The 12997-nt window shown below is 41.0% G+C and overlaps 1 protein-coding gene across 2 annotated transcripts in view; it reads left to right on the forward strand.

Annotated features, from left to right (window-relative positions):
* Nucleotides 1–6189: 6189 nt before the first annotated feature.
* Nucleotides 6190–12997, forward strand: part of DIAPH3 (diaphanous related formin 3) — a 499951-nt gene continuing 493143 nt past the window's right edge. For both annotated transcript variants that reach the window (XM_029936634.1, XM_029936635.1), the window contains exon 1: nucleotides 6190–6379. In XM_029936634.1, the coding sequence (XP_029792494.1) occupies nucleotides 6203–6379 (177 nt within the window). In that variant the 5' untranslated portion in view covers nucleotides 6190–6202. The remainder of the gene's footprint in view (nucleotides 6380–12997) is intronic.

Genomic DNA, 12997 nt, shown 5'->3' on the forward strand with positions numbered 1-12997 from the left:
GGGTGCAGCTCAAGAAACAGAAAAAGAAAACAATGCACAAAATGGATGCCTCCAGGACAGACCTCAGTAAAGGCAGGTTTTCTGTAATTTGATTTTATCAAAGGTCTGGAACACAAGAATTTGTCTGAGGATAAAAAAGGAAAAACATATATGATGAGATAGAGACATAGATGAAAGAAAAAGAAAATTTAAGAATCTCTATTGAGCACCATAGAATCCTAGCTTCTTTTACATGTAGTTTTAGCTTTGAGTGACTTCATTACTATTTGCTATTGTCAGACAAATTATTATCCAAGTGACTCAACAAATTATATTTGGGCTTTAGTAATTGTGCTCTAGTATGAGGGAATTAAACTGTAATCTTACAAGAGTCTTTGTAATTGCTTAATTCTTTTTTTGCTATTTATTTCAAATATTGGGAGTGTGATCTGGTAGTGACATCTAACACTTTCAACTGAACCTTAGTTAAGTGTCTCACACTAATAGGAATATTCCTCTTCTCCTTCACACAACTCTATCATCTACAAACATGGGCAGATTAATTTTCTAATCAAAACATTCTGGGAAACTATTAAGCATGACATTAAACTGTGTTATACTAATTATATTCCCTATGAAGAATTTCTATCTGAACTTAGAGTATAAGACCCTAGAGAAAACTTATCAGAGCTCAAATTACTTAACTGTACTTTAAGACGAATCACATATCCATTTAATAATTTTGCTTTTCATCTCTACCTTAAATCGACTGTTCTCCGCAGTGATTCATTATGGTGAAAAGATCTTGTTGACCTTGTGAAACAGATTTTTTTTTAAAAGGTGTTAAAGTGTGTGTAGGTATGTAACCTGGCAAAAGGAAGTATGTAGCTCTATTTTGAACATTTGTCCAAAAGTAACATTTGCTTCTTACTAGAATATTCTTCTCATCGAACAACAAGAAATAACTGAATAGAATTAATTGTGACATACCCAGGGGTGGAAATCATTTAGCAGAGGTCAGAAGACAATTTTCTGTCAAGGGCCAGGTAGTAAACAGTGTAAGTTTTGCAGACGAGATGGTCTCTGTCGCAACTCCTCTGATCCACAGTTGTGCAGCAAAAGCAGCTTTGGACAATAGGTGAAAGAATGGGTATAGCTGTATTTCAATAGCATTTTATTTACATAAAGTAGATGGCAGATCAAAACCGCAATGAGATACTACTTCACACCCACTAACGTGGCTAGATTAAAAGGCCAGGTTAAAAAAAATGTTGGTAAAGATGTGGCGAAATTGGAGACCTTGTGCTCTACTGGTGGGAACGTAAAACGGTGCAGCCACTTTGGTAGAGTCGCATCTCTTCAGGCATAGAGTTACCATATGACTCTGGAATTCCTCTTTCATGCCTCTACCCAAAGAAATAAATACTTATGCCCACATAAGACTGTGTACATGAATATTTACAGCAGCATTATTTATAATAGCCAAAAGAAACAACGCAAACGTCTACCAATTGATGAATGGCTAAACAAATGATGGTATATCGGTACCATGGAATATTACTCAGCCCTTCAGGGATATTTGGCAGGCTTGGGAAATTTTTGGCGCCATCTATTGGCTGAGCCCGGGAATGCTGCTAAACGTCCTGGGATGCACAGGGCGGCCTCCCCTCACCCTCCCCTAACAAAGATTTATCCAGCTTCAAATTTCAGAATGGCTGAGATTGAGAAACCCTGGTGGAGATACGTACATTATATGACCCTATTAGTTAGCATTCTGTGCATATGATTTGCTTTCTCCTCATCTCACGTTATATTGTAAAACAGCAGTGATTTAAACTCAGACCAACAAGCATGTGGAAAATGCGGAAGTAGCCAGGCCTCAATAGCAGAGGGGCAAGCAGCAGGAGTATACTTAGCTCATGAATTAGAAATGAAGGTGCAAAGTCAGCGCTAATGGCCAGATAATTATTCTAATACCCTGTGACTAAGTACAAAGTGCTAGAGAACTTTCGTACAAAGAGGTATACCCCCACTGTAGGCAGGTGGTAAAGCAATAGAGAAAGTGGTAAAGGTACATGCATTGGCTTTGAATTAGGCCTGCTACTATGCTTCTTGTCTTAATCCAGACTACTTGGAAAGCATGAACAGCAAAGAACTAAATTTGTAATTTTTTGTAGAGCTTTTGCAGAACTATAAAACTTCTTTTGTAGAACTACAAAACTGTAGAAAAATGTTGTTGAAAAAGGGAAATGCAGTGTTTTCTTTGTTGTTGTTTCTTGGCTCTCTGCTTCTGTATTACTTTAAGGGAGAGAAGGAAAATGAATGTGATAAGAGAATGAAACAAAGTAGAAGACAAGTGGAAGGAAGGGAATAGATTTTATTATTAAAAAAAAGTTTGGGGTGCCTGGGTGGCTTAGTTGATTAAGTGTCTGACTTTGCCTCAGGTCATGATCTCACCATTCATGGGATCTAGTCCTGTGTCTGGCTCTATGCTGACAGCTCAGAGCCTGTAGCCTGCTTAGGATTCTGTGTCTCACTTGCTCTATGCTCCCCCCCCCCGTCCCCCCGCAATTGCCTCCTGTGTGTGTGTCTCTCTCTCAAAAATACATAAACATTAAAAAATTTAAAAAAGGGGGCACCTGGGTGGCTCACTTGGTTAAGGGTCCGGCTTCGGCCCAGGTCATGATGTCACGATTCATCAGTTCAAGCCCTGCATCAGGCTCTGTGCTGACAGCTAGCTCAGAGCCTGGACCCTGTCTTTGGATTCTGTGTCTCCCTCTCTCTCTGACCCTCCCCTGCTCATGTGCTCTTTCTCTCTCTCCCAAAAATAAATAAAACATTTAAAAAAATATTTTAAAGAAAAGTAAAAAAAAGAGGGTTGTCATTCATCCTATCACTTAAAAGAAAAAGTTACAGTCATTCTTAAAAGAAAATTATTTCACTTTTCCTTACATGTACTTCATAGCTCAGAGTGGTCTCAATGCCACTAAGTTAATACTTTTTTGGAAGAATGGAAAGAATTAAGGGAGCTATCACCCAAGTTTCTATATTTTGTTAAAAACTTGATATGAAACATTTTCATTTATTTATTTATTTTTGATAGAAAGAGAATGGAGGAGGGGCAGACAGAGAGAGGGAGACAGAGAATCCAAAGTGGGCTCTGTGCTGCTAGCAGAGATCCTGATGTAGGGTTTGAACTCATTAATCATGAGATCATGACCTGAACTGAAGTTGGCTGCTTAACCAATTGAGCCACCCAGGAGCCCCATGAAACATTTCTGATAAAGAAAAATTATAGAAAATCATAAAATAGACACAAAATATCCATTGCTGAAATTAAATCCTTGTTAATATTTTCCTAGATTTACTTCTGATATTTCCTTTTAAATAAGAAAAACATTGCAGAAACATTAGCTATAAACTTTCAGCTTGAATTCCTCATCTCTTCTTTCATTCCTCTCTGGAAGGAGATGGTTTTAGGGTATATTTCCCTTGTGTTTTTACACACACACACACACACACACACACACACGTATGTAATATTTGTATGTATTTGCCACTGGATTTTTCTCTTTATGCTTGAGATATATCTACATGTAGATGTAAGCATTTATTTTAGATACAATATAGGATTCTACCCTATAATAAACCTCTGTGTGTTTTCTTCTTTCCATGACTGCCAGATGGCTAGATAGTGTTCAGGAAGTATCTTCGAAAGGGTATCTCTGGGCCTCCATGTACACAAGGAAGCACAGGGTCGCTGGTATATGTGCCTTCACGCTTGCCAGGTGTTTCCAAGTTGCTGTCCAAAGTGGCTGCACCAGTTTTGCACTCTTGTCATCTTTGTAGGAATCCCTTAATTTTGGCCAAAACTTGGTGCCAAGAGACTCTGTACTCTTTACCAATTTGATAAGCGTGAAACGGTTTCTCATACAATCGTCATTAAAAAAAAAAAAAAGATTGGGGATGATCCATTCCTTCCCTCAACTTTCCACACCTTTCTCTCTTAGACAGTCTTTAAGAGAGAATCCTTACCACAGTTGCATTTGTAATTGTCTGGATGTTGAGATGGGGCGGAAGTAAAGGAAAGACATATTTTTGGATTCCAAGCTTCTGGAGTCCTGCCTATTGTCTTCATAAATTTAGTCCCAGTCCTGTGCACAGAGCCTGGGACAGGGAGCGGTTCCAATACCGCTGACTCAGTCGGATATGCCATCTTCTTGCGGGGGTGGGGGGGGTGTCAGAATGGGAAGCAGTGCACGCTATCATGAAGGGTAAGCAATAATAAACAAATTTAAAATGGATTCTTAAAAATGTAAAATGTAGAGAAAAGCATTTTCACAGAGGCATTGCGGTTGCAAATGATGTCTGGGAAACATTCCAGAGTGATCTATGTGAAACCTGAAAATGAATTATAATGACTTCTGTTTATTTATACTTAGGACTCTTCTACGTGCCAAGGACGTGAGGAAGAAAAGGGCAGCCCTTCACATCAGGTAACTCGTTTGACACTTACAGCAACGCTCAGTGTTTTTAAAAGCTAGCCTGACACTCACAGCTAAGCCAAGTTGTTCTCCTTGTGGACATAAACAATCTCACAGAACACCAAAATCAGATAAGGGCACTTGACCTTGCTGTTGTTTGTGCATAGATAAAATTACAGGTGATCTTGGGTCTTGTTTTGTCTTTCTTCAAAGCAGTCAGGGTGCCTTTATCACATAGATCTCTCTGAACAACTCCACTGGTTCAACTACAGGCCTTTTTCCTGGTGGTCTTTGGTGGGAGAGGCTCTCATAGACATTCCTGAGAACTTTACGCATGCTCATTCAAGCCTGTTAGATATTATTATTATTATTATTATTACCCCTTTTTGCAGATGGGAAGGCAAAGAAAGAAAGTTTAATGTCATCTCCATCAGACAGCTCATAAATGACAGGAATAAAACCTGCACCTAGGTCTAGAGGTCATTAAAACCTGATGAATTACTTCAGTTCTCCAGACCTTGCTGTTCTCCTGGATTTCCCCCTAAAGATTTAGGTGCTCTTTGAAGATGGAGACTGGCACAGGTCTGGTACAGTAAAAACAAACAGACATCAAAAAAACAAAACATAACAAAACAAAACTCAATGACTATAGCCTGAAAGCTTACATGGAACCAAGGTCTCTCTTCAGAACCTCTGTGCCAATCTCCCCAGAGTTGGTAGACTTATTTCTTGTCCCCAAATCAGTACTGCATGTTTACCAGTCTTGGCCCACACCACCTCCCTGTACTAAGAAGATGGGTAACTTAAGGCAAGAGTTTAAAGGAAAAGATGATTTTAAAAGTGGAAAAGCATAGTGATGTGTGGGAAAACTGCTTTAGCCTTGAGGCTTGACCTTGGATATACATAGCAAATTTTCTTGCATGGTTTCAGCTCTAGGACCTTCACTGTAGGCTCTTGAAGTTTTCGGCTCTATTCTCGAGTGTCTTGGCCTTGCTTCCAGCCCTTAACACATGGTATCTGATGTTCCTGCCTAGTGAAAATACATGGACTCTTCCTTTCACCTTTCCAGATCTGCTCCTTCATATTTAATATTCCCCCTCTTTGTTCTCAATGAACCTTTAAAACAACTGGTATACATTTATATTATTTTGTTATTTGTGTAAGGATTGGTGAAGCACAGATGTGAGTCTTTTAAGTGCAGATCCTAGAACTACTTTTCCCAGTGGCCATCGCACTAAGGCGTCCCGAGTGGGGCAAGAGAGGGTTGGCAGACGATTTCACATTGAGCTCTGCTCAAATGGTGGTGCAGAGGATCTCGCTTGCCTTTCAGATTAGCAGGAACCGGTTCTCCAAAATTCAAATAAACCCAGACCACTAACTTCCTAGCCTCTTCTCCGCGCTTTCGGGACCTGATCCCACCACGCCCTTAAGGTAGCTGCCACGGTTGAGTGGCGACATGAACGCCGGCACAGCCAATCAGATTTTGTTCTGCCCGGAAAAGGCGGATCCCGAGAATGTCATTGACGAAGCGGCGCGGGATTGGCTGGCCCGAGCGGTCAGCCGTGGCGGGAGTTTTCAGAAGTGTTGGCGGAGTCCTTGGTAGCAGCAGTTGGGCTGAGCTGGGCCGGCAGGGCGGGCAGCGGAACCGGGAAGGCTAATCCGCTGCAGATTCCCGCGCTCCCCACTTGTGGCTTGCATCTCAGCCGCCTTCTTTCTGTTCCCGAGAGCTGCCGGGAAAGATGGATCGGCACCGGCCTCGGCTGCACCACCCGAAGCAGGGCTTGGCCTCCGGGGCCCCCTACCCCTCCTCAGGCTCTCTCCGTAGCTGCCGGGAAAGCAAGATGCCGAGCAGGAAGGGCCCCCAGCATCCCCCACTCCGCGGCGCGGAGGAACCTGGAGAGAAACGCCCCAAGTTTGTAAGTTTCGCCTGGCGCGGTGGTGGGGCAGCTCCTGCAGGGCCGCAGGGCTGAGGCTCAGTTTCCAGGATTCATCAATTTCATGAAACTCTGACTTGGCTGACAGTCAAATGGGTGGGTCCACCGGGGCCTAGGGTATGGGGTAGGGTGTGGGTCAGGGGCTAAATTTTGTTCTAGTTTGCTAGAGCTTACTGTCTCCTAATAGGTTTACAATGACAGAGTCCAATTCTGTTTGAATCCTCTGACAAATACACTGGTAACTGGGTTGCCCCACATTTGTTCTGGCTGACATGAAAAGCAGTTCAAATGTGAATGTATTGACGTCACCTAGGCGGACTTTGCATTTTTTTGAGTCGAACTTCTCCCCACCCTTCTAGCCTCTGGGGGTATGAGACACACCAACGTGAACTTTTAGGTGATAGCATTTTTTTTTTTTCTGCTGTAAATTTCCAGGGAGAAACAACAGGTTTTAAAACTTGGCGGGCTATGTAGTCACTGCTAAGGAATGTTTGTTTAGATTGGAAAGAAACTCGCTGTTTGAAACTCGCTACTCTGGTTGCTTATTCGCTTTAGCACCCCAGGGACAGGTCATGAACAGCGGGGTTGTGAATCTTTCTGTTCGTGTCAACTAGTGAAAGAATAGGCAGTGTCTATCGCTTTGTATACGTGCGTGTAAATAAATCACAGAAGGTTAATAGATTTGGGGGTAAATCTGACAATTGAAAATTTAATATTGGATCCCTCCATTTAATTAGGAATATGGAAAGCTTTTTCAGTTATAGGTACAGGAATACAGCACAGCATGTGCCTTGTGAACAAATAACTCTTGTTAGGGATTTAAGTCAGGATACACACCTTAAGGGAATAGAGATTGTGAAGTAGGAGTGAGTTGCTAAGTGTAACAGTTAAAAGTAATGGTTGAATAAAACTGGGAGCAGAGCAATGAGATGTATCAGAATACTGAAAATGAGGGACAACATGGATTCATTTTTCTAAATTAAGTAGCAAGAGGGGCATAGGGCTGGCAGAATTTTGCAGGAGGATCAACCATGTTGTTGATTGTTATGTTGGCAGAGTTGAGGAACAAACAGGATAGAGTTAAATTGGTAATGCGGGATTCTAGCCAATATGTGATGAATCCTGGGGCAATGACTTTTCTTCCTTTTAGAGTCTTTTGACTGGGTTAATAATGTCATTCCATTTCCTTTCTCACTTCTGTGCTCCAGAACACATGAAGTATGATTTTCTGAGACTTCCAGCAAGCAGGTTATGGAAGCAGAACTGCAATTAACATTTAGGCTTAGTTTCATTGAAGGACATATCTTGGTGATTTGGATTCTAGCCTGTGCTGTTCTCATTACTTAAGTATGTTTAAAATTTTTTTTTAATTTTTTTTTTTTTTTGAGAGAGAGAGACAGGGCGTGAGCAGGGAAGGGGCAGACAGAGGGAGACACAAAATCTGAAATAGTCTCCAAGCTCTGAACTGTCATCACAGAGCCTGATGTGGGGCTTAAACTCACTGTGAGATCGTGACTTGAGCCATATTTAAGGACTGAGCTACCCAGGTGCCCCTCTTAAGTGTCTTAAAAGGGTTATTGTAAAGATGAAAAGACCTCTAAAAACAATACTTTGGAGCTTTAAAGTTAATGAACATATCTAAAAATATAGTGTTTATTTTTATTTTTTATTTTTTTAATGTTTATTTATTTTTGAGAGGGAGAGAGTGCGCACATGAGAGAGTGAGAGGAGGACAGAGGATCCGAAGCAGGCTCGGTACCGAGCCACCCAAGTGCACCCGGTGTTTGTTTTAAGATAGGATTCTGATTTGAATCATGTGTTCATAACTAACTTAGAGATAATTTGGACTATTTGTAATCCCTGAAACTCATTTAGATACTTATAGTTTCTTTAGCTATATTTTCCATTTCACTAATTCTGTTACCAGAGATGTTTAATCTGTTTAACTTGCTTGGAATATTTAAGTTTAGCAATCCCAGTTGCCTCTTGAACAAACTGCACAGGTCAACTTCTGCATGGATTTCTCATAGTACAGTACTGTAAATCTATTTTATCTTATGCTTTTCTTATGATTTCCTCAATAACATTTTCTTTTCTCTAACTTTGTCATAGGACTACAGTGTATAATACAACATACAAAATATCTCTTCATTGGTTATGTTATCATTAAGGCTTTGGGTAGTTAAGTTTTCGGGAGTCACAGGTTATATGTGAATTTTTGACTGTGTGAGGATTGGCACTTCTAACCCCCATGCTGTTCAAAGCCATTTGCTATGTGACTCTTTTTATTCTTTTTTTTGTAGTTCTGTTATGTGCAATTTTTGGGCTGCCTGCATTGACTTGCCCCTGATGGCTTACTGCTCTCCCTTCCTGGGCTTGTGAGCTCATTGCTTTATCTTAGCCTGTCTTCCAAGGTGCCTTATGGACGATGCTTTCCCCCAGACTGCTTTTCTCGGATGGCCCTGATTTGGGAGCACCTCTACTTGAAGCAGGACTCTTAGGGGAACTTAACTCCCCTTACTCTGTTGCTGGCCTGAGTCTCCGGATGTCGAACTTAAGGCCACCTTCTGAGTAGCTCTTCCCCGTCAGCCTGCTTCACACCTGTTCTCAGTCTCATCCTAGCAACGCTTGTTTTGAGGATGGAGACGATCCCTTCCTCATGAGATCTCAGCAGTGCCTCTACAAGGGACTGTTGTGTAATTCATTTTGCTGTACATTCAGCTGCTTTTGACTGGAAAAGCAGTGGAGTTGGTGATACGACAGGAATATGGATAATGTAGGTGTTTTGCACGCTGCTCAAAGCTGCAAGCTGGTAGGAGGACTGAGTGGTAAATTGGCCAGTCACTTGGGTCTTGGATTAGGAAGGTAGGAGCTCTGGTGCCCACTGAAATCCTGTTTTACTTTGAGCCCTGGTAAACAGTCCTTGTTTTCTATTGTGTGTATAGTCATGAGTCTCAAGGAACTTTCTTAAACATTATTTTAATGTTTTTTATTTATTTTTGAGAGAGAGAGAGAGAGACAGCATGAGCAGGGGGCGGGTCAGAGAGAGAAGGAGATACAGAATCTGAAGACAGGCTCCAGGCTCTGAGCTGTCAGCACAGAGCCCGATGCGGGGCTCGAACCCACCAACTGTGAGGTTATGACCTGAGCTGAAGTTGGACGCTTTACCGACTGAGCCACCCAGGCGCTCCTCTAGGTACTTTTGGGTTGTGTATAAAAGTTTGTAGTACAGAATTTCTCCTCATAGATCTGCGTAAACAGAAATTCATCTGTCATAAATGGAGGATGGTTTGGCCGCACAAGAAATCAACTACTTTGGGGCAGTTTGTGAGCAAACTGACTTGACTTCAGTAGAAAATATGGTAAGCAGGGAGTATTGAGGTGCTGAGGCTAGTTACTGGGAGACAGAATGAAACCATAGGAGGCTGGGAGGCCAAGGCAGGTACTAGATCAAGGGTTGTGAAGGGAGGTAGGATTCACTAGGATCATGAAACTTTGTCTTGCCCTAAGTCACACTGTCAGTACCTGAGACTGAGTCCTGTTTCCCTTCTAGAACAGAATAAAATAATTGCCCTACGCATCATGAGTGGTGCTGGGGGCTTCATTTCTACTTTTCATTACTCTTACGACCCCACAGTGCATACAGAGGTGGCCCCGTATCCATACTGAGAGCAGGATGTGTGGCTTCTGGAGAGGTCTCCATCGCTAGGCTGCGGGCCAGCATTTTGATAGGAGGTCTGTAAGGTTTGTGGTCCCAGTTGGCAGACTGGCTCTTCTTTTTAATTAGGAATATCCTTTAAAAGTTCTCACAGACTTTGATGTAAATCTTGCATCTAATCTTGTTGCTTCCGTTGAACAGATTGTTCATTATTATTTAATTATGTCATTACTGTACCTTCAATTTTGGTTGAGAGAGATTTCACCCGTTCAGTAATATATGTATGTGTCTACCATTTGAACATCATTACTAATAACAGTTACTTTAATGAATGAAACAAGCTCTGTTCCAGGTACCATATATATACATATATATGTATGTATGTATGTGTGTATATATATAAATATATATGCATATATATGCCATATATATTTAAAAAAATTTTAACGTTTATTTTTTTTTGAGAGAAAGAGTGCGTGAGGGAGGGAGAGAGAGGGAGACACAGAATCTGAAGAAGGCTCCAGGCTCTGAGTTGTATATCAACTCCTTTAACCTTTACAACAACCCTCTGATGTGTGCCGTGTTGTTAGCCTGGTTTGCTGGTTGGGGAAAGCAAAGTGCAGAGGTTGAATTGCTTTAGGTCACACAGCTGCCTGTTGTGAAGACAGGATTTGAACCCAGGCACACAGTCTCCTACATTCTTAGTCACTGTCCTGTGTTACTCTCTTGTGCTGTTGGGAATTTTAATCTTTACTACTTGTCTCATTCAGGAGCCATTAAAGATAGTCATACCTTTTCTGAAGACAGAATTAGTGATTTCCTTATCACTAATATAAGGGCTTGTAAGGTGGTCAGGGGAATGAAGTTGGAGAACTGTTGTCTGTTTTACTGGGAACTTGAATGGAACTGAAATTGGAGTAGGCCTGATGGGATTAGTGCACGGTCACCTCTTGGCTTTGGGTTTCTTTGGAGACAAGTGTGGCAGGCTGAAAAACGACCCCCCAAAAGATACCCACGTCCCAATCCTTGAAACCTGTGACTGTTGCCTGCTATTGCAACAAAAGGATTTTTATGTTAAGGCCTTTAAAAAGGGGAGATTATTCTGGATTACTGGGCTGGGCCCTACATGCAAACATAGGTGCCCTTGTAAGAGGGAGGCAGGGGGAGATTTGACTATAGAAGAGGAGAACGTGATGTGACTTCATAGGCAGAGGTTGGTGATGCAGACACAAGCCAAAGAACGCTGGCAGCCGTGAGAAACCGGAAGAAGGAAGGAACTAGTCTCTAGAGCTTGCGGAGAGAGAGCAGTACTGCTAACACCTTGGTTAGAGCCCAGTGAAACCGGTCTCTGACTTCCGGCCTGTAGCACTGAGAGAATACATTCTTGTTCTAAGCCGTCAAGTTTGTAGGGATTTGCTTTGGCAGCCACAGGAAATGAACAAAGCAGCCGGTGTAGTTCTGAGGGTGGCCATGCTGAAAGGTTTGGTTTAACAGTTTGTCCACATGTATTTTTGAAGAACCATCAAATTCATCTCTTTTTTTTTTTTTTTTTGGTAACGTTTTATTTTGGATTGTGGTTTGGGGGGGATATAAGATAACAGTTTGGTCCTCTGGAACCGCAGCTAGAACTTAAATCCATCTTGTTCTGCTGCATCATTTTCGAAGTTGCTAGAAAGCAGAGAAAAGGTGGAAGTGATTTCTATGTGCTCTTTGAATGTATTTCTTCATTGAGTCCTCAGCTAAAGTGATGTTTTCAGTTGTATTAGAGTGGAATTGTCAAGAATTGGAGACAGTGTTCTTATTTGAAGGCTTTAGGCATTTGAGTGTTATTCGTGTCAGAATTCCACCTAACCTTCTGACACTGAAATCTTCATAAGGAAAGATCATTAATTTATGCAGGCCAGTCTTCTAAGTAACTTGCCTGAATTGTCCCAGACTTGTTTTTTCCTGTTTATCCTTCCTAACAGAGAAAAGAGGTTTCCTCTGTTTGTTAATATATGATTTATCAAAAGAAACAAAATAGATCAAGTGGCTGTTGGGAGTATGTTTGGCCGCTAAAAATAGACAATATATGGTATTTATTACTTCTGGATCACTCTGGATTTTTTTTTGGTGGGTAAAAAGGGGTGGGAGTAGGGATAATTGTCTCAGATTTAGAGCAGGGCTTAATTGCTTTTTTTTCAAAGGCTCATGTCTTTAATTATGAAGCAAGCAAACCGACATACATTTATTACACTGTGAAACCTTGCCTCTCATCTAGTCTGTCTTGTAGCAATTGCTTCTGAACAGATGTTACCTGAAACACCTTTGTGGAGTTGGTAGAATGCTAAAATTTGTCATGCTTTTATTATTGTTGTCGTGAATTAACTCTACTTTATGGCATAACTTTATTGCTGTGTCCTAGGATCTTTATATATTTATTGCCTTATAAATTGGATTTAAAATTGGCTTTTTATATAGAATGTAAATTAACATGTGTATAACTTGTTTATGCTTGCAGAATAATACAAGAAAAAACTGCTATGTCTTATATGAATGTAATTGTCTTTAACTCAGCACATAGTATCCTCCAAGCCAGGCGTGACACAGACGCCACAGAATATGCTTACTGTCATACTCTGCTTGTTTATCCCAGAAACTAATTTGACTTTTAGGTTTATAAAATATAGATTAAGCATAACCTTTTACTTCATGGGATATTAAGGATCAAAACATGAGCTTTCTTTGAACAGGATCTACAAAGGTAACTTTTCTTGCAGGAGCAGCAGGGTGGCATTGAAATAACCCTACCGTTGGGAGTAATTTTGTCTAATAGCAAATCAGATAATCATTATTAACTTAGGGGAGGATTTGAGAGTTTCAATAAGTTATGTTTTGGTGCTGGGATATTTAAGTTACTAGCTAATTAATGAAAACTGTTCGGAAACGCTTGCCATAGATTT

This window comes from Suricata suricatta, chromosome 4 (assembly GCF_006229205.1).
Source record: "Suricata suricatta isolate VVHF042 chromosome 4, meerkat_22Aug2017_6uvM2_HiC, whole genome shotgun sequence".
Classification (NCBI taxonomy): Eukaryota; Metazoa; Chordata; class Mammalia; order Carnivora; family Herpestidae; genus Suricata; species Suricata suricatta.